Source organism: Mustela putorius, unplaced genomic scaffold, assembly GCF_011764305.1.
Source record: "Mustela putorius furo isolate JIRA1106 unplaced genomic scaffold, ASM1176430v1.1 tig00003845_pilon_pilon_pilon, whole genome shotgun sequence".
Taxonomy (NCBI): Eukaryota; Metazoa; Chordata; class Mammalia; order Carnivora; family Mustelidae; genus Mustela; species Mustela putorius.
This window is the reverse complement of record NW_025421998.1, coordinates 22,040,804-22,060,842: the sequence shown is the minus strand read 5'-3', so window position 1 is coordinate 22,060,842 and position 20,039 is coordinate 22,040,804. Positions and strand designations below refer to the sequence as shown.

Below are 20,039 nucleotides of genomic sequence, written 5' to 3'. Positions count from 1 at the left end.
CGGGTTTGGCCATTTCACTTCCTTTAGCCAATGGACATTATTAGCAAACACAGCACAAGCAGAGGCTTGTCACTGGGGATTGCATTCTCTTTGCTCTATGGAACTCTTCTCACAACCATCACGTGTATGAGCCCAGGCTAACCCACTACATGATGAAAGAAATGTGATCACCACTACAGGTGACACTGCACCAAACCACTAGACATACAGCAAGATCTCCCAACTGACCTGCCAACCACCAGACGTGAATGAGATCATCCAGCCCCAGACAAGATAACAAAGACCATAAGAACACTCTAGACAGCCCAAAGAACTGTGAGAAATCACTTTAAGCTATTACGTTTTCAGGGTTTTGTTTTCTACAGCAAAAGAATTGATATAGATAGGTTACAAACTTAAAATAAAAATCCGTGTATAGGTTTCTATTCTCAAAGACTTTTATCATCCAGTTTGAGTGACATTATATCACTAACCTCAAAGCTACAACATTAGAGAAATGACATGACCTATTAACATATAATTTCACATCATTTTAAAATTTTTCAGGCAACTCACAAGGATAAAGATGAAGATGGAAAACATTATTATACAAGTAAAAATAATTCCAGAACCAAAAGAATTCAGACTAGGATGCCCTGATCTTGTCACTGTCATGTGTGTGTCGTCTGTGTGTGTGTTACTCTGCTGTATACATATGTACACACATAGCCACCAAAAAACCTCAAATGTTTTAAGGATAAAAGCTAAACAGGTACAAAAATGAGTTTCTATGACAACTACAGAGTAATTATTACAAACATAAACACTATTACTATAAAGATCATAGAAATGGCTACATCATTTGTCATCTTTTAGTTTCAACATAACTGAGGGCAAACGAATTTTGGTTAAATTTTGATTGCACAGATTTTAATTAGGAAGGGAGGGAAGGAAGAATGGATGGATGAATGGAAGAAAGGAAAGGAGGGAGGGAGGGAGGAGGAAAGAAACTAATCTCATGAAGATGGACTTAGTTTGGGTTCTACAAGCCACTAGTAGTCAGGATCACCAGGATGCATTATCAATAGCTGCAGTAACAATTATGTCATCATATACAGTTACCCTGCTGGTGGTATTAATTCTTGGGGTCTGATCTATTTTATTTTTTTAAGATTTTATTTATTTATTTGACAGAGAGTAAGAGAGCACAAGCAGGGGTAACAGTAGAGGGAGAGGGAGAAAAAAGTTCCCTGCTAAGCACGATGTGGGGCTCGATCCCAGGACCCTGGGATCATGACCTGAGTGGAAGGTAGACACTTTACTGTCTGAGCCACTCAGGCACCCCTTTGGGTCTGATCTAAACTTGGGCATTCATTAACACTGAAATTAATGAGGCTTTATTTACATTTCAAGCTTCAATATATGCAGAGAGTACAATATTAAAATACAAGAAAACTTGGAATATAGATCTTTAACCCACTGAGCCACCCCGGTGCCCCTGGAATATAGATCTTAATTATTAATCTATAATCATTTATTATATTGATATATTATTTATGTAATTGATTATATAATTATTTTATATATAAATACTATATATTAATTAATTATATAATTAATATAAATCATAGATTTTTATCATAAATAAAATGTTTAAGAATTTTATTATAAATAAAAATCTATAGCTATTCAATATATAAATAATACATTATATAATAGTTAATTGTGCAATTAATATAATCATTAATTATTATTAATGACACATTAAAATATATACTGTTTAATCCACTAAAAAATAGTGCTAACTCATTACACTCATTACACAGATTTTTTTAATGCTATTAAGTATATTTTCCAAACTAAGATTAGGTAAAAACAACCAAGGTCAGATGTGCATCCTTTGCTATCAACTCATTCAATAATTTCTTCTCACATGTTTCTAGGTCTTTTGAGTAATGCTTTTCAGACTGGTTTTGACTGGATCAAAGGTTTTTCAGAATATAAAAGGCAGAAAGGGGAATTAAAGGGTAGTTACTGGATTACAAAATTTTAAAATTCAGAACTTCTCTACAGCTCTGCTTTCCTCTGCTTTGTAAAAATCACTCTTTCTCAAATAGAGCAGGTTCTAACCCCTTGAACTTGTTAACACGAAGTCATGACCAAATCATCAGGCTGGAACATGAATTTGGCTTTATTTTCTATAACTTGTCTTTGTTATGGTTGATATTAAGTGAAACTATATTCCAATACTGACTGATACCTCCTTTCCTTGCTCCCCTAGAATACTAATCACAATTAATTCTATTAACATTACGTCAACCAACTGTTTTGGTGAAAACAAATTGACCTAGCAGTTTGTAGGCTAATTCATTTGCCATCACCAAAATGCATAGCTTCACTATGTGATTCTACTAACATGCATGCATGATGCACAGTAATAGCATAGATAAGGGGAAGAAGGATGCTGGAAGAGAAGTAAGGCACAAGACACATTTTCAGTTTCTCGAGATGAGTGTTAATGTCATATTCTAAAAGGTACTCAGAGCTTCTAAGTTTTCAAAAAGAGTGATCAATAAAATGAAGTCCTTAAACACCCAGGAATAAAACTCAAAAGGATGTGTAAGAGCTATAGGATGAAAAAAAAAGTACTTATTATTGAGAGGGGAAAAAAAAGACAAATGAAGAAAAATCCCATGATCACAGACTGGAAGATTCAATATTGTAAAGACACCGATTCTACACAAATTTGAACTACAGCTTCAGTGTAATCCCAATCAATATCCTAAGCAGATTTTTCTGTGGAATCAGAAAAGCTAACTGTAAAGTTTATACAGAAATATAAAGAGCCAAGAAAATCTGGAAGAACAGCAAAACTGATACTTACTCCACTAGATACCATCAAAAGACACTCTTAAGAGTTTTTTCACTCAGAGGACATACTTACAATACATATAGCTGACAAGATTCTCACCCACAAGTCCAACAAACTAATGAGAAAGAAAAGCCAATAGGAAAATGTACAAAAGAGTACACTCAAAGTTGAGTACACTCAACTCATTGGTTTTAGAAAGAGGATATCCAATTGAACAATAATTATAAAAAAAAAAAAGCTTGACTTCCTTAGTCATCAGAGAAATGCAAATTAAAACCACAATGAGATATTACTCCACAGGGACCAGAATAGCTAAAATGAAAAAGACAGACACTAACCAAGATAGCCTGTGGAACAGGGCTGGTGGGAATGTAAATTGGTACAATAACTTTGGAAAACCCGTAGTATCTAGTAAAGCTAAACATGTGCATACTTTTTGATCCTGATATCCCAATCTTATATACATACCCAAAAGAAACCTGCTCAGCGCCCTCTGCCCTTCCTCCCTGCATTTGTTCTCTCTCTGTGTCAAATAAATAAAATCTTAAAAAAAAAAAAATCAGTTTAACAAAAGCTTCAAAAAGTTTATCTTTAAAAAAATTTTTAATTGAAAATGAAAAATAAAGCTATCATATGATGCAGCAATTTCACTTGTGGGTATTAAACCAAAGGAAATGAAATCATTATATTGAACAGATAAATGCACCCCCCCATGTTTACTGCAGGTCCCTTTCCCCCAGGTCCTGGCAGCCACCCATCTGCAGTCTGTTTCTATAGATTACCTATTCTGATTATTTCATGTCAATGAAATCATACAATATGGGAGCTTTTACATCTAGTTTTTCACTCAACATATTTTGAGGGCTCATCCACACCATATGCATCAGCATGTACCCGTATTTCATTCCTTTTATGGCTCAGTAATCTCCCACTATGTCCATATATTATAATTTAGTCAACTCCTTATCTGTATATAATTTATTTGTGCTAATTTTTGATCTTCAGTATTTGCTTAACTCCCTACCCTAAATTAACACACTAAAAATCCTCATTCAGAAGCTAGCCATCACCTATTCAACAAAATGGGAAGTCATAATACTATACTAAGTCAATATAACAACACTCTTTGTATAGCCTGTTAATATTCTAGGAAATATTTCTAACGAATAGCCCTGTGAATTGAGTAATATTATCTTTATTTTGTAGGTGAGGAAACTCAGACTTAAGAGCTTAAGTAGCTGTGTGGTATCACAGCTAGTAAATGGCAAGACAAGGACAAGCTCCCTTCTCTTTCCATCCAGCCCGTATCAGAGCTCATCAAGTTACCCACACTAACCCAGTCACACTACAATGACTATACAGTATTACTACAAATCAAATTTGAAAGAAAGGTTCTCACAGGAAAAGAAAAGCCTCAAGTTATAAACTGATCTGTCTCTAAACCTATGTTTATAAGTTAATCCCTATAATTCACAAAGCATTTTCCCAAATAAAAAAACGCTATAAATGATTTTTAAAAAATCAGTCTCTGGGTGGCTTAGTGGGTTAAAGCCTCTGCCTTTGGCTCAGGTCATGATCCTAGGGTCCTGGGATGGAACCCGCATCGGGCTCTCTGCTCAGTGGGGAGCCTGCTTCCCCTCCTCTCTCTCTGCCTGCCTGCCTCTCTGCCTGCTTGTGATCTCTGTCAAGTAAATAAATAAAATCCTAAAAAAAAAAAAAAATCAGTCTCTGGAGGGATACCACAAATTAGATTAAGAGATAGGACTTTTCCTGGGAATGACTCAAGAAATCAGAAATAAAAGTAAGTATGTGTGCATGTGACTGGATATCCAGACTATCATTTAAGATGGAGACTATAACTTAAACATATATCAAAAAAAGAAATGTACTCAGAGTAAGTAAAACAGTTCCGGATGAAGATTAAGGATATTGTGTTCTACTCCTGGTACTGCTGCCAACCTTAAAATAGTTACTTCTATCTATGTTTGTTTGCTTATCTGTAAAGTGAGAAAGGTTAGGACAGATGATCACTAAGACCTCTTTGAGACTTCTTTACTTTTTTCCCTCCTTCCAAACTAGAATGATGCCGATTATTACTTAGGAAACTGGGAACTTTAGCACCCATAAATATGAAAACTGGCTGATCTCCTGGCCTAAGCCGTCCCTGATCTGAGAGCGGTAACAAATGGCAATGGCCTTTTAGATGAGTCCACATTCGCTTTCAAGAGCCAACCAACTTGATTCTGCCTCTGCTTCCTAAAATAATATACATTCTACGCCAAAGAGAAGGGTAGGAAAAGGAAGTTAGCTCAATAAATGCACTGCTACGCTAATCTCCTCACATAAATATAGAATTAACGGATTCCTTTGTACCACAATATATTTAACAGCTAACATTTACTCAGCACCCACTATCTGACACATCCAGTGTTAAGCAATTTTAAGACATACAGCAAGAAGACAACTTTAGGCGATTTTTGGGTAAGAGAACTGCTTATGTGGAAAATATATGGCTAAATTCATCTCACTCCTTCTATTTCCAAAATAAGTATTTGCAAGAAAGGACAGCAGAATCTTATTTCATTAATTATCTTTAAGAAAAAAAGATTAAGCAGACTCTGAAATTTAAACTCTTATGATCACATCAAGAAGGTAATTTATTCTTAATAATCACAAGAGTTGTCATTACATCCTTACCTTTTTATTTCAAACCTGTAGCAAAATAAAAAACTGAAACTTGTCTTAAACATGTAAGCTTTAAACAAAACAAAACTAAAAACCTCTTACCTGAGCATGAAAATTGGACATAGTCGTCGTTTCTATATCTTTCTTTCCTAATATCTCCATTTTCACTGGCGAATTGGGAAAATTAAATGAAAAGTAGTCTAAAAAGTCAGGTAAGTAAGTAGCTGCCCCATGAACAATACCCATTACATAGAAAGCTGCAGAGTTTTCATTTTCACTGAACACTAGATCCACAAACTCTTCTGCAAACCTCTTCATCTCCACAGGAGACAGGTGGGAGAGTTCATTACTGTAGGCATGGATAACGCTTGCACCTCCATTAGGCTGGTGCTCAATATGAATGAGCTGCTTGAACTCCAAAGTGTCCAACCTTTTGAGGTTATTCTGAACCCGTGGCTCCTTTAATGAGACAAATGGAAACTCACTATTCTCAGGAATTTTGGACTCATAATTCTTGCTATCCAAACTCTTTCCACTGTAATCCTTTATATTATCATTTAGGATGCCTTTGGCTTCTTGATCTTCAACATCAGATAGCAATCCTGAGCAGATGGTTTGAATAGATTTGCTATACATTTTTGGACGCTTCCGCTTTTCATTCTCTTTATGTTTCTTTTTCTTTTTCTTCTTTACTTTTTTAATTTGTAAGTCGTCGGCATTTGTTTTTGGTTTCTCCTTCCCACCTGCTGGAAAAAATTTCTTTAAAGTCTCTGTATTTTAGTTACTTAAAAAATCATGCTTAAGGAACTGTCTTACAATACATAAGCAGTTTACTCAGATTTCGGTTTATATTTAGGACTTGTTTTACAAAGTACTGATAATCATAATTTAGTCTCTCTCCCTCTTTCTACACACACACACACACACACACACACACACACACACACAAACGAACATGAAGGCCTAGGACAAACTTATACCTATAGTGTGCAGTACCATTCTGACATGTAGCAGATTCTCAGTCACTGTTTACTAAAGTAATAAATGGAAGTTTTAGAAAGCATTATCTTCACATTTAAATGCAGAAAATAAAAAATGGGAAGGTAAACAGAGGTCAATATGGATAACAACCTCCAGATGTTTCCCACTGATATATAGCATCATTTTTACTCATCTAAGTTCTTCAAAATTATATGTGTCAAGACTTGTAAACCATAAAGGGAGAAAGCGACTTGCATAGTAGAAAAGCAACAAATGCAGCAATTCCTTGGCTTTTTACTGTATTTCCTCAGTAAATTACTCTCACATCTAAAATGGGCTATTGTAGAGGTCCACTGGAGTCTGCACAGCTCCTGATGAAAACCCAGTAAGGCACCATAAAGAAGATGACAGAATTACAACAATTTCTCATGTCCTAGGCATAAATTATACCATGTACTAGTAAAGAGATAAATATAAAAGTAAAAGATTTGGGGCATTATAAGCATATATATTTTTTCTTTTTTTAAAAGATTTTATTTATTTATTTGAGACAGAGAATGAGAGAGAGAGCATGAGAGGGGAGAGGTCAGAGAGAGAAGCACACTCCCCGCCGAGCAGGGAGCCTAATGTGGGACTTGATCCCAGGACTCCAGGATCATGACCTGAGCCGAAGACAGTTGCTTAACCAACTGAGCCACCCAGGCGCCCATAAGCTTATATATTAATAAGCTTCTGTAACTGAAGTCAAGTACCCAGAAATTTAGAATTCCAAAAAATAAAAGAATCATCCATGGAGTCTATACAGCTACATATAAACATGTAACATTATCATGATATATTTCTGTACGGTAAGAAAAAAGGAGAAAGTAAACATCTTCACAAGAAAATATTATGCTTCCTAAGATAATATGAGAAAGCCAATAAGGTAAGACTTAAGAAAAGAAGGCATTCAGTGTTTCTACCTGTTATTTCACTTTTATAGACAACCCTGTTATGAATTAAATCTTCTCAATCTCCTTAACTAAATTTTTCTATATTCACATGTCTTTTATTCATGTCTCCAGTGAGTGAGATGTCCTGCCTACTGTTCAAAGTAAGTCCTTCCCACCAAATCCAAAAGCCCTTACAAAAATAGTTCCCTCTCCTCTTATGACAAAACTTTTCATAAAGAACCATCTATTTCAAGTGCCTTCCGTTTATTACTTTATCACTCTTATCCCTTAAATTCTAGGTCTGCATCCAGTCTACTCAAATTTACTTTCCCAGAACGTTCAAATGTCAAATCCAGTGATATTCTTTCAGTCACTCTTCCTGATCTCTCCAAGGTTTAACAATAATCCAGTTCATCCTTGACTTTTTAACTTCCTTACTACGTTTTGGTCTAACAGCTTCATGACCAGCATCCTGAATGCTGAAGCCTTATCAATCTTCCTATAAATTTTATATATTCTTTGATCATACTCATCCACTGAGTAAACTTCTTTCAAGGGTTCTCTATACTTAGCACATAAAATATAACCACCCCAGGATGGAATCCCAAGACAATACTCTCAAGCACTTCATTCACTGCTCAATCTGCACTACTTACATTTTCTTATAAAACACTTAGTCCTTCCTGCCTTATCTCTCTACTACTTGCAAAGGCATTTCCTCTCCCTAAAATACCCTTGTCAAGAACTCTTTCTTACCCATTCCTTAGAAATAACTCGTATCACTTCCTTCATTTTTCTTTCCCTCAATTCTCTAGTAGGAACTGGAATCACTTTATTCTAAATTCATATAAAGTCATTTTTTTTTCACTCAGAGGATACCTCTGTATCAGATGTCCTTGCACATACTGTATGAGTGAAACAAGTAATTTTTATAGGAATTCAGAGTGAAGTGATACTTTTCCCCCGTCACAGTAATCATCACGGCATTTAATACATCGTTACAGATAAATATTTAATGAATCCATGAATGAGAAGATTTCTCTCACCAACAAGCTAACTGAGGTTTATGGAATTTTTCCTTGTCTCCCTTTCAGTCAAAGCTTTCCACAATATAAATGCCACTAAATCCTAATCTTGGAAACAATAAACATAAAAATGCTCTCAAGCTGGGACACCTGGATGGCTCCAGCTGTCGAATATCAGACTCTTAGTTTCAGCTCAGGTTGTGGTATCAGGGTGGTGAGATCAAGCACTGCAACAGGCTCCAAGCTCAAGCTTGTGTGCACACACACACTCTCTCTTTAATAAATAAATACTAAAAAACAAAAAAATTCTCAGGGCGCCTGGGTGGCTCAGTGGGGTAAAGCCTCTCTGCCTTCAGCTCTGGTCTCAAGGTCCTGGGATCAAGCCTCCCATCTGGCTCTCTGCTTAGCAGGGAGCCTGCTTCCTCCCTCTCTCTCTGCCTGCCTCTTTGCCTACTTGTGATCTCTGTTTGTCATATAAATAAATAAAATATTTAATAAATAAGTAAATAAATAAAATTCTCTCAACTTGACGGCAATTCTAAAAGGGGGAAGTTTAATGTGAACAGTAAATCATCACTTTCTAAAAATTCACAAATATGCCATGAAGACTAACCTGGTATAATCATGAAAAGCAAAACTAAAACCTTTCAACTTTATTGATTAGACATATTTGTAAAGTCACAAAATTCTCTGAAGAGTCTACTTAGATTTGACGGAGCGAGAGGGATTACAAGTAGGCAGAGAGGCAGGCAGAGAGAGAGGGGAAAGCAGGCTCCCTGCCAAAAAGAGAGCCTGATGCGGGGCTTGATCTAGGACCCCAAGATCATGACCCAAACTGAAGGCAGAGGCTTAACCCACTGAGCCACCCACGTGCCCCTGAAGTAAGTAAATATATTAACAAATTCATACTTGCTACCTAGGATGAACTATCAAAACATTAGATTCAGGTTAATATCTTAAGAACAAAATCAGTAATAAAAAAATTAAAATAGGGAGGTAATCAGAATAAAAGACAAGACGTTTTATATGTAAACAAAATCTAAATGTGTCAAGGAAAAAAGACAGCAATGAATTAAAAAAACAGAACTTAAAGGTTAAAAGGCCTAAATATAATAACTAAATTGAAAATACATGTAAAATGGGACGCCTCGGTGGCTTAGTCAGTTAAGCGACTGCCTTCGGCTCAGGTCACGATCCCAGGGTCCTGGGATGGAGCCCCATATTGGGCTCCCTGCTCAGTGGAGAGCCTGCTTCTCCCACTCCCTCTGCCTGCCCTTCTGCCTACTTATGCTCTCTCGTTCTGTCTCTCTGTCAAATAAATAAATAAAACCTTAAAATGAAAAAAAAAAACCCATATAAAATTACGCATTAAGCGGACTGCCAAAATAAACAATTTCATTTGAATGAGAATATAAGCTCAACATCCTATTCCTTTTATGCCTAACACATGTTTAAAAAGTAAAATAGAAAACATCCAGTCATAAGGATATATGTTACTTTGAAATGAAATAGGTACAACAGGAGAGGGATGAAAATAGCAATAGTATTAAATAGTCAGATGAAAAAATGCAAAATAGCAAAAAATCAGTTAAGAGAGTCTCATTTTGAGCCTTAAGGAATTAAATTCCCAAGACAAGCTACTCTGTAATTAAATACTAAACTAAGCACAAGATGCAGAAGAAAGTTAAAGTAACATGCCTGAGACTGCTAATCTTAGAAAGGCCTGCTTGCAAGGTTGGCCCCTGGCTGGCATCTGAGAAACTTGTTCTTTGGGAATGTTCCCACAATTCCCTGTTAAGAGTGGCTCACTATACCTAAACTTTTTGTGTAAGCAATATGTATTATATTGAACATATCTTCCTTCTGAGAGCCTGGAATTTTTATACATGCTGGACAGAAGATGCCTGTGTAATCAACCTCCAATAGAAATCTTGGGTATCAAGTCTCTAATGAACTTCCTGGCAGACAACATTTCACATGTGTTGGCACAATTCAGTACTCGAAAAATTAAGTGTATCTTGTGTGATTCCGCTCGGACAGTACTTTTGGAAGCTTGTGCCTGGTTCCCTCCAGACATCCCCCCGTGTGCCTTTTCTCTCTACAGATTTTACTTTATATCCTCCACTACAGTAATTCATAGCCATGAGGACATCTCATCTATATGCAGTCCTATGAATCGTCTTAGTGAATCACCAAACCTATAGGTAGTCTCCAGGACCTCTGATGGACACAGGTAAAATATACTCTTTACCTTTAAACCAAACTGTCTAGCATTCACTACAGATTTTTAAAGTTTTATATAATCTGTCATTCATTTCCTGTCTTAGAATGACATATGAAATGCAGTAGTTATATAGTGACAAAATTTTAAAATACTTTAAGGAGAAACAAAAATGAAATAATTTAAGGAAATTAGATAATTTTGAGTATCAATGTTCTTCTCTTCCACTAAAAAGTTTTTTTTTTTAAGATTTTATTTATTCATTTGACAGAGAGAGAGAGAGAGCGAAACAGGGAACGCAAGGAGAAGGAGTGGGAGAAGCAGGCTTCCCGCTGAGCAGGGAGATAGATGCAGGGAGTTGATCCCAGGACCCTAGGATTATGACCTGAGCTGAATGAAGGCAGATGCTTAACAACTGAGACACCCAGGTGACCCTAAAAAGTATTTAAAGTACACCTTTCTCTATATCTTGTAATTCTTCAAATCAGAGCATATCTTATTAAAAGGATCCTAATAACCACCCATAAAAGAAAGATGGGTTCTTAGTACTTTGGACCCTAAAGGTATAAGGTTGATAGGGGATCCTTCCTCCACAGATCCATGGATCTATGCACACAGTGCACCCCACACAAATACACATACACATACACACAGCACCACAGACACATAAATACAAAGCAAGGCAAAGAGAGATTCAGCTACAGAGAAAGGTGCACACACATAGCTAGAGAAAAAAAGCCCCTCTTTTTCACACACACAGAAACAGAAACAAAAATAGTATATGTTGTTAATGGCTAATTATACAAAAAAAAAAGTTTAAAATAAAATCACAAATTTACTGGCATTTATTTCCACCACCAGCCTTAGTATACATTTAGTGTTAATAGAAAAAATAAAGGCTGTCCAGAAAAACTGGTTCTGATTTCATATCTAATATAAGAACTAATATTTATATATAACTCCATTATCATACATAGAAAAAAAAGGAGTAATTAGCTTAGCTATTTTCAACCTCTGGTCTTTCGGGAATGACTTTGCTTTTTTTTGCACAGCAATTATTTTCACTCTTCCTAACAAGAATTACCTACCTGTGACCTTTGGTATACTACCAATAATCTTGGATATTGGCTTCTTCCAACCCTCATGCCTGCTGCTCACCAGCAAGCTTCTGTGATATACTATAATGATAAAACTTACCCTCAAAAATACTATAAGCTGGGACGCCTGGGTGGCTCAGTTGGTTAAGCGGCTGCCTTCGGCTCAGGTCATGATCCCAACATCCTGGGATCAAGTCCCACATCGGGCTCCTTGCTCGGCAGGGAGCCTGCTTCTCCCTCTGCCTGCCTCTCTGTCTGCCTGTGCTCTATCGCTCTCTCTCCCTCTATCCCTGACAAATAAATAAAATCTTTAAAAAAAAAATACTATAATCATAACATTTCTGTTCTTATCACTTTTCACAACATAAAAATGGCTAGAGGATATAAGTATGCTCAGAAAAAGTAGTTGGCAGACATTAACTATAAAAGGATGAGCTGAATAAGCTTATGTGTTAAATTCATTTGTTCCTTTAGACTATTTCTCATAAAGCAAGTAATCCTATTTCATCAGTGAAAAACATTTATAGGATTTCTGCATTAATAAAAACTTTCTGGGGAGACTAAGTGGCTAGTCAGTTAAGCAGCTGCCTTTAGCTCAAGTCATGATCCCAGGGCCCTGCGATCCAGCCCCGAATTGGACTCCTTGCTCAATAGGGGTCTGCTTCTCCCTCTCCCTCTGTGCTCTCTCTGACTCTCTCTCAGATAAATAAATAACCTTTTTGGCATGTATATAATTATGTACGTTTCTCTAGTCATACTCAGTTTGATGCAGTTTTTGATGAAAACCTGAAGGAAATGAGACTGGTGTAAAGTAAGAATTAGCATCTATTTTAGATGCTCAAGTGCTGTCATCAAACAATCAATGCCCGAGTAGCCACAGCTTGCAACATTAGCATTATCACAGAAGGAGAAAATTATAAAGACAAAATAAGGGTTGAAAGTCATGAAGGAAAAAGGGGGACATAGTAGTAACCGCACACCACCCCTACCATATTGATTCTGTTATTGTTGCACGAGACCAATAATAAAGAAGGCCCTTCCCTGTTCATAAACTAGCAGAGCTAATTGTTTTTACTGGATAATAATAATAGCTAACACTTACTGGCTGCTTACAATGGGACAGGCACTATTTTCCAAACGAAACATGTTTTATTAATTTAATTATTTTTATCTTACCCAGGTAGGAGATAATTTTGTGCTGTTTGCAATCACAGGAGTTAATCTTTCATACATGTTTACAAAAAAAAAATTCATAGCCACTTATTGAATTATCTGTGGACCAAACACATTACTTGGAACTTCCACCATACTTTACACCTCTTTTAATCTTCACAATGCTGTAAAGCAGTAATTAAATTATTATTTATCTCTGTTTTACAGTAAATTCATCTTCCCCTGGTCATCTTAGAGGTCACTAATTCATTTCCAAAACTACCTCATTTTCCTCCCTTTATCATCACTGGGTTTTCCGTTTAGCTCAAAGTATCTCCTACATTCTTCAACTACTTAGAAGTCAAGGTTACTATTGCTATTACTAAAAAAAAAATCTCCATTTTCTGAGGCTATTTAAAATTTTATTTGTATATGTAATCTCTAGATTCACATATTTCACATAAATGGTATGTAAGGAATCCAACATTCAACCAAGCGACAAGAATGTTCATCACTGTACATTCCACTGGATAAGAAAATAGCTATCTGGGCGCCTGGGTGGCTCAGTGGGTTAAGCCGCTGCCTTCGGCTCAGGTCATGATCTCAGGGTCCTGGGATCGAGTCCCGCATCGGGCTCTCTGCTCAGCAGGGAGCCTGCTTCCTCCTCTCTCTCTCTGCCTACTTGTAATCTCTCTCTGTCAAATAAATAAATAAAATCTTTAAAAAAAAAAAAAAAAAAAAAAAAAAAAAAAAAAAAAAAAAAAAAAAAAAAAAAAAAGAAAATAGCTATCTGACTAAACCAGTAAAAAATGACTATTTGACTAAACCAACAGGGTAAAGTTAAGTAAACACTTCAAGCATGAATTAGCTGCTGTACAACACTAGGGTGGTTAGATTTGATTCCTGCCTCAAAGTCTTACGATCTCATTAGAGAATATAACAAAAACACATTGTCAAAAGAAATAGAATAAAAGGACCATGCACCTAACTAAGTCATCATCTTAAGCTCTGACTACTTCTTCCAAGGTCAAAAGAATTTTATAAAGTATAAAGTTCTGACAAGTAGAAAACAGAGCTTAAATAAAGTGTGACCAAGAAACAAGACAAAGAATGAAATGAAAATACAGAATCTAGTATTGTTTCTTAAATAACATAAATTTTAACCAGTTATTTCATTACACATATGATACTGCAGCCTTTTCTTCTTAATGTAGAGATAATGGTTTATTAACACATAAATTCAGTGTCAAATTAATCAAAGTCACTGTGTTCTGATCTACAAATTCTCAACTTAATAGGGTCAGATAATGAATTTGTTAGCTGTCTAGCAACCAAAGTGCCACTGACTCTTCTGTTACCAGAGTGAATTTATAACTGTCCTTACTTGTATTTCTCCCATACATATTCCCTGAAAAAGTTCAGATTTATTGGTAGGATTTGTATTATAATCCAGCCACCCCCCACCATGCATAAACAGCAACTGAAAACAAATGTAACAACAGAGAAAAAACAGCAAACAAAAAGAGGGTGTTCTTTAAGCCTGCAAAAAACTCACAGTAAAACAGTGTACCTTCTAATTCAGCTCAGAGTAAAACGTTCCCTCTGATACCAGACTATGGTATGGTGATTACAGTCAAGCATTTTTAAGCTCACTTCTTCTATCATTCCTACCATATTAAAACTGTTTTAGCCTTTTTAGATCTAAATATGGATAAAGACTAGTAAGGCAAACACAGAATTAGATGACCTATATTAAAGGAACCTAAAAGCCTAACTTTTCTGCTTTTTCATAACTCACTAATTAAATATACTAAAGACATTATTACACAGATTAGAACGCCCCCCTATTACAGATCTTTCCATATTCTTACAATTAAAGTTTACTGTCAGCAAAATTCAGTGACAAACATTTCTTATTTGAATCACTAAGCCAGTAAGTAAACTGAGGAATATAATATAGTACAACTAAAATCACTGAATATAAACTTACTTTTCAGCAAAATTTTTACTTCTCCATTTTCTTTCTTAATCTCATTCATTACTTTATGCTTTTTCTTCTCTCTCTCTTTTTCCTTATCTCGCTCTTTAATTTTGTCTTTGATTTTATCTGAAAGACAAAACAAAGAAAATATTTAAAACCACTTTATAATTTTTCCCCAAGAACTACAGTGCAATTTCTAGAATACACCATGAAAAATCAAAATTTAAAACAAACATGCCTTTTGTTCTACCTCTCAGGTCTGGGAAAAGATTTCCAAATTTCCTGTCATGTATTAACATAAAACATATATACATCATAAACTATCAAAATTGATCATTATACATTTCATTCTTGAGATTATTCTTTAATTCTTGTCAACCACAATATTAAACTAACTTCAGGTCACGTAAAATAACTAACTTCAATCCAGACAGTAAACTACAATGGATAAAATGCTAGCTTTGAAACTGGCCATTATTTGGATTAATATCCTAACAGTGGAAAAATTACTCAGTGGCAGTGTCTTAACCTATAAAATGGTAGTCATTATCTTTCTCACAGGTTACCATTAGGATTAAATGAAAAAATATATAAAATGACTACCCAGAGCCTGGTAAACGTAAGACTAGATGTTAGTTCCCTTATCCTTACTCCTTTTAAAAAGGATATGACTGATCTGGCTAGCTGGTGATAGCACACTGAGTGTGGTACATAAACAATGAATCTTGGAACACTGAAAAAAAATTTTTAAATAAATAAATAAATACAGTAAAATAAAAGGCTTAAGAACTCTAGGAATCACTGATTTGCATTCTAAAAATTTAAATTTGAGCTTATAAGATTATTTCATATCCAATTCTTGTTCATCAAGCTACTATGTACACAGCAAAACAGAAGATGTAGAGAATTTCAAAATAGTAATGTAGCCTTTGCCCTCAAAAAAAAAAAAGCTTAAAATTGATTACAAAGTCATAACTGAAACACATAAAAAGTATAAAATATCTTGTAATGTGACAGATTATATAGTATATATGCATACTGCCGAATTTCTTAAAATCCTTCCTTACTTTCTTTTTTTTTTTTTAAGTTTTATTTATTTATTTGACAGAGAGTCAGACAGAGAGAGAAGAGGAAGCAGGCTCCCTGCAGAGCAGAGAGGCTGATGCAGGGCTCTATCCCAGGACCCTGGGACCATGACCTGAACCAAAGGCAGAGGCTTTAACCCACTGAGCCACCCAGGTGCCCCCTTACTTTCCTTTCTATAAATACTACCCAAATTCAAGTCCTATATCACCTCATATTAGATTACCATCTAGATCAGTATTGCCCAGTAGAAATATAATGTTTATCAGATATGTGAATTTGAATTTTCTAGGAGTCGCATTGGAAACAAAACCAAACAGGTGACATTAAGACTAATAATAAATTTTATTTAACCAACAGATCTAATAATTGTCATTTCAAAATAAAGCCAACATTAACAAATTATTAATGAGACATTTTACATTGTTTTTCACAATAAGACTTCAAAATCCAGTATATACTTTAACAGCACATCTCAATTCAAAGTGTTCAAGAGTCACATGACACTAGTGGCTACCATACTGAACAAATCAGGTTTACACTACTTAAACAGATAATTCTCAAAAAATTAAGTCATTACTTAATAAACATTTTAAAACTTATACTCATTAATAATAAAAAAATACAAATTCAAATAAGATACTTTACCTACCAAACTGACAAAGTGCTTTTTTAAAAGTGGTAATACTCAATGCAGAAGAAAGGATAGTTGATGGCAGAGCAAACGAAAACAGGGACAGACTGATTTAACAAATATGCATTGCTAAGTATAAGCAAAGGGTTCGGGATATAGAAGTGAATAAACAGGAAGTCTGTTCATATATAACTTAAATTCTAGAAATAGATTAAGCTGTTCTCATGCTTCAAACTAGTTTGCTGTTCTTCCTTATTGATATCTAAAGTCCTTGAAATCCTGTCACAGGCTGTCATCCAGCCATAAAGTGTTACTGCAAATAGCTGGAGCTTAGACACATATATAAGTTAATATTTCCTAAGTAAACATACATTTTTTAATGAACTATTTACATATCCTTTCAAAATCACAACTGAAGAAAACAGTTACCTATCTCCACATCTTTTCCCAATCATCCCTATTCACTTTATTAATTTTAAAGTGTTATTTCAGTAATTACTGAACTTTTTTAAGTTTATTAAGACATAATATAAACACAGAAAAAAAATGTAAGTATACAGCTTAATTTTTACAAAAATGAACAAACAACACCCAGGCGCCTAGATGGCTTAGTGGGTTAAGCCTCTGCCTTCCGCTCAGGTCATGATCCCCAGGTTCTGCAATCAGCCCGGATCCAATCCGCCCCTGATCAGCCCCACATCAAAGCCCGCATCCAGCTCTCTGCTCAGCAGGGAGCCTGCTTCCCCCTCTCTCTCTTCCTGCCTCTCTGCCTACTTGTGGTCTCTCTCTGTCAAATAAATAAATAAAATCTTTAAAAAAACACAAATGAACAGCACCTTGCGACCCCTCTTGTCTTCCCTTCCAGTCTTTATGCAGCATCCCTAAGGGTAACTACAATCCTGACTTCTAACCACAAAGATTAAAATAACTGTAGAATTATAATGGCATATATATAATTATGATATAATATAAATGTATCACAGTCACAAAACAAATATTTTTCAGAATAAAATTAAACTAGCTTTTCAGGGAAAAAAGTGTAATATGGTATTACCCTATTTCTAATAAACTTTATTTATAAATATATTTATAAATTACAGGCCTGATTTTTTAAAGATATTTATTTATTTGAGAGAGAGAGAAAGAGAGAGCGTGGACGCACATGTACTAATGCAGGGGGAGGAGTAGAAGGAGAGGGACAAGCAGACTCCACCCTGTTCACAGAGCCAGATGTGAAGTTCAATCTCAGGACCCTGAGATCATGATCTGAGTTGAAATCAAGAGTCAAACATTAACCGACTGAGCCACCCAGGGGCTCCCAGCCTTTATTTTTTGGAGAGGTTTTAGGTTCTCAGCAAAACTGAACAGAAAGTGCACACAGATTTTCTACACACAACTCCTGTACCTATACATCCTTATCCATCTAACCATCCATCCATCCATCCATCTATCTCTGAGAGCAGGAGCATGGGTGGGAGGCAAAGGGAGAAGAAGGAAGAATCTTGAGCAGACTCCATGCTGAGCATGGGGCTGGATCCAATGACCCAAGATCAGGATCCGAGCTGAAACCAAGAATTGGCCACTTAACTGCTTAAACAACTGTGTGCCACCCAGGTGCCCCAATATATATCCCAGTTTTTTGAAAATATAATACAAACACATTCAAAAAAATCAGACTGAAAGATGATAGCACAAATTATTAAAAGCCATTATTTTTTTAAAGTAAATTCTACACCCAAGGTGTAGAATTATTAAAAGCCATTGTTTTTTAAAGTAAATTCTAGGGGGTGCCTGGGTCACTCAGTGGGTTATAGCCTCTGCCTTCGGCTCAGGTCATGATCTCAGGATCCTGGGATGGAGCCCTGCATCAGGCTCTCTGCTCAACAGGGTGGCTGCTTCCTCCTGTCTCTGCCTGCCTCTCTGCCTTCTTGTGATCTCTGTCAAATAAATAAATAAAATCTTTTTTAAAAAAATAAAAAATAAATAAATTCTACACCCAAGGTGGGACTTGAATTCATGACCCCAAGATCAAGAGTCACAAGCTCTACTGACTGAGCCAGGCAGGCACCCCTAAAAGCCATTATTTTTAAGTAGCAAAAAGTTTTAAAGTCTCTCCAAAAGGACCATATTAATTTCATAAAACAGGAAAAAAGGTCCTAGAATATGCCTTCTGGTATAATGCTATGTAAAGATAAACTGAAGACATTAAGTCGTTATATGACAAACATCCAGAAACAAAACAATGGCACTGCCAAGACAAGAAGAGTGATGGACAACGTAACTATAGTTACCTCCCACCCCACACTCAAAACCTTCTAAGGAAAGGAAGCAAACAAGTCATCCTACATATTCATAGCAGAAAAGCATTTTTGTGGGATATCTGCTGTCCCAACCTACATACCTGTCTCAATCTTTCAAGCTACCTTTCACTCTTCCTAGAATTTTTGCTTCTTTTTTTTTTTTTTTTAAAGATTTTATTTATTTATCAGAGAGAGACAGGGGGAGAGAGTGAGCACAGGCAGACAGAATGGCAGGCAGAGGCAGAAGCAGGCTCCCCACTGAGCAAGGAGCCCCATGTGGGACTTGATCCCAGGACGCTGGGATCATGACCTGAGCCGAAGGCAGCTGCTTAACCAACTGAGCCACCCAGGCGTCCCAGAATTTTTGCTTCTTGTCAGGGCATATCCTTTTTCAAAATCTAACTTCACCTGCCTCCCCACCCCCCGCCGCCCCTGCCTGCCTCTCTGCTTACTTGTGATCTCGATCTCTCTCTCTCTCTCTCTCTCTGTCAAATAAATAAATAAAATCTTTTAAAAAAGCTAATTTTAAATGCCTCCATTAAATGTTTCATCATCATGTTACAGATAACACAAAGATGTTATAATGTGTTTATATGTTACAGGTAAACATGTTACAGCTAAAACAAAGTGGAAAGCCTACAAGTTCAGAAGACCTAGATCAAGTTCTGCAACCTTGATAACAAACTTTCAGCTGTAAAATGGAGTTTATATAAAGATTAAATAGGAAATATATACAAAAGCATACTGCAAAGATATAAGCCTTATATTATCTATGTCTAGCTCTCTATCCATAGTGTTGGGCCATAATAAACATTTTTTGGTCATAACAATTCAAAACACCACCGTCTATAAAAATCTCAACTCTGCTGTCATTATATTATAATGCATTCATACTCAAAAAAGGCACTTCTACATCTTTTCACAAGGAAAACAGCTCCCTAGCCCCATGTTTACTGTAACATACTGTTCTTTAAAAAACTGTCATTCTTAAAAAATCATTTCTCTTCATGACCAAGAATTTGTATGATTTTTATCCTTCATAGTCTAACCTAAGGTTTGGAAGGAATATTTAGCTAATTATTGGAATAAAAGTAAAA

General features: G+C 35.8%; 1 protein-coding gene and 1 long non-coding RNA gene across 2 annotated transcripts in view; one reads left to right on the top strand and one right to left on the bottom strand.

The window, feature by feature from the left end:
- LOC123394873 overlaps positions 1-19,779 on the top strand; it is a 30,191-nt gene extending 10,412 nt beyond the window's left edge. Inside the window, exons 2-3 of the long non-coding RNA XR_006609604.1 lie at positions 10,579-10,707; positions 19,545-19,779. This is a non-coding gene — a long non-coding RNA (uncharacterized LOC123394873). The remainder of the gene's footprint in view (positions 1-10,578; positions 10,708-19,544) is intronic.
- RSBN1L (round spermatid basic protein 1 like) overlaps positions 1-20,039 on the bottom strand; it is a 69,363-nt gene that overhangs the window by 16,341 nt on the left and 32,983 nt on the right. Inside the window, exons 2-3 of the mRNA XM_045089713.1 lie at positions 14,935-15,051; positions 5,639-6,279 (exon numbers count right to left, since the gene is read on the bottom strand). Coding sequence (XP_044945648.1) covers positions 5,639-6,279; positions 14,935-15,051 — 758 coding nt within the window. The remainder of the gene's footprint in view (positions 1-5,638; positions 6,280-14,934; positions 15,052-20,039) is intronic.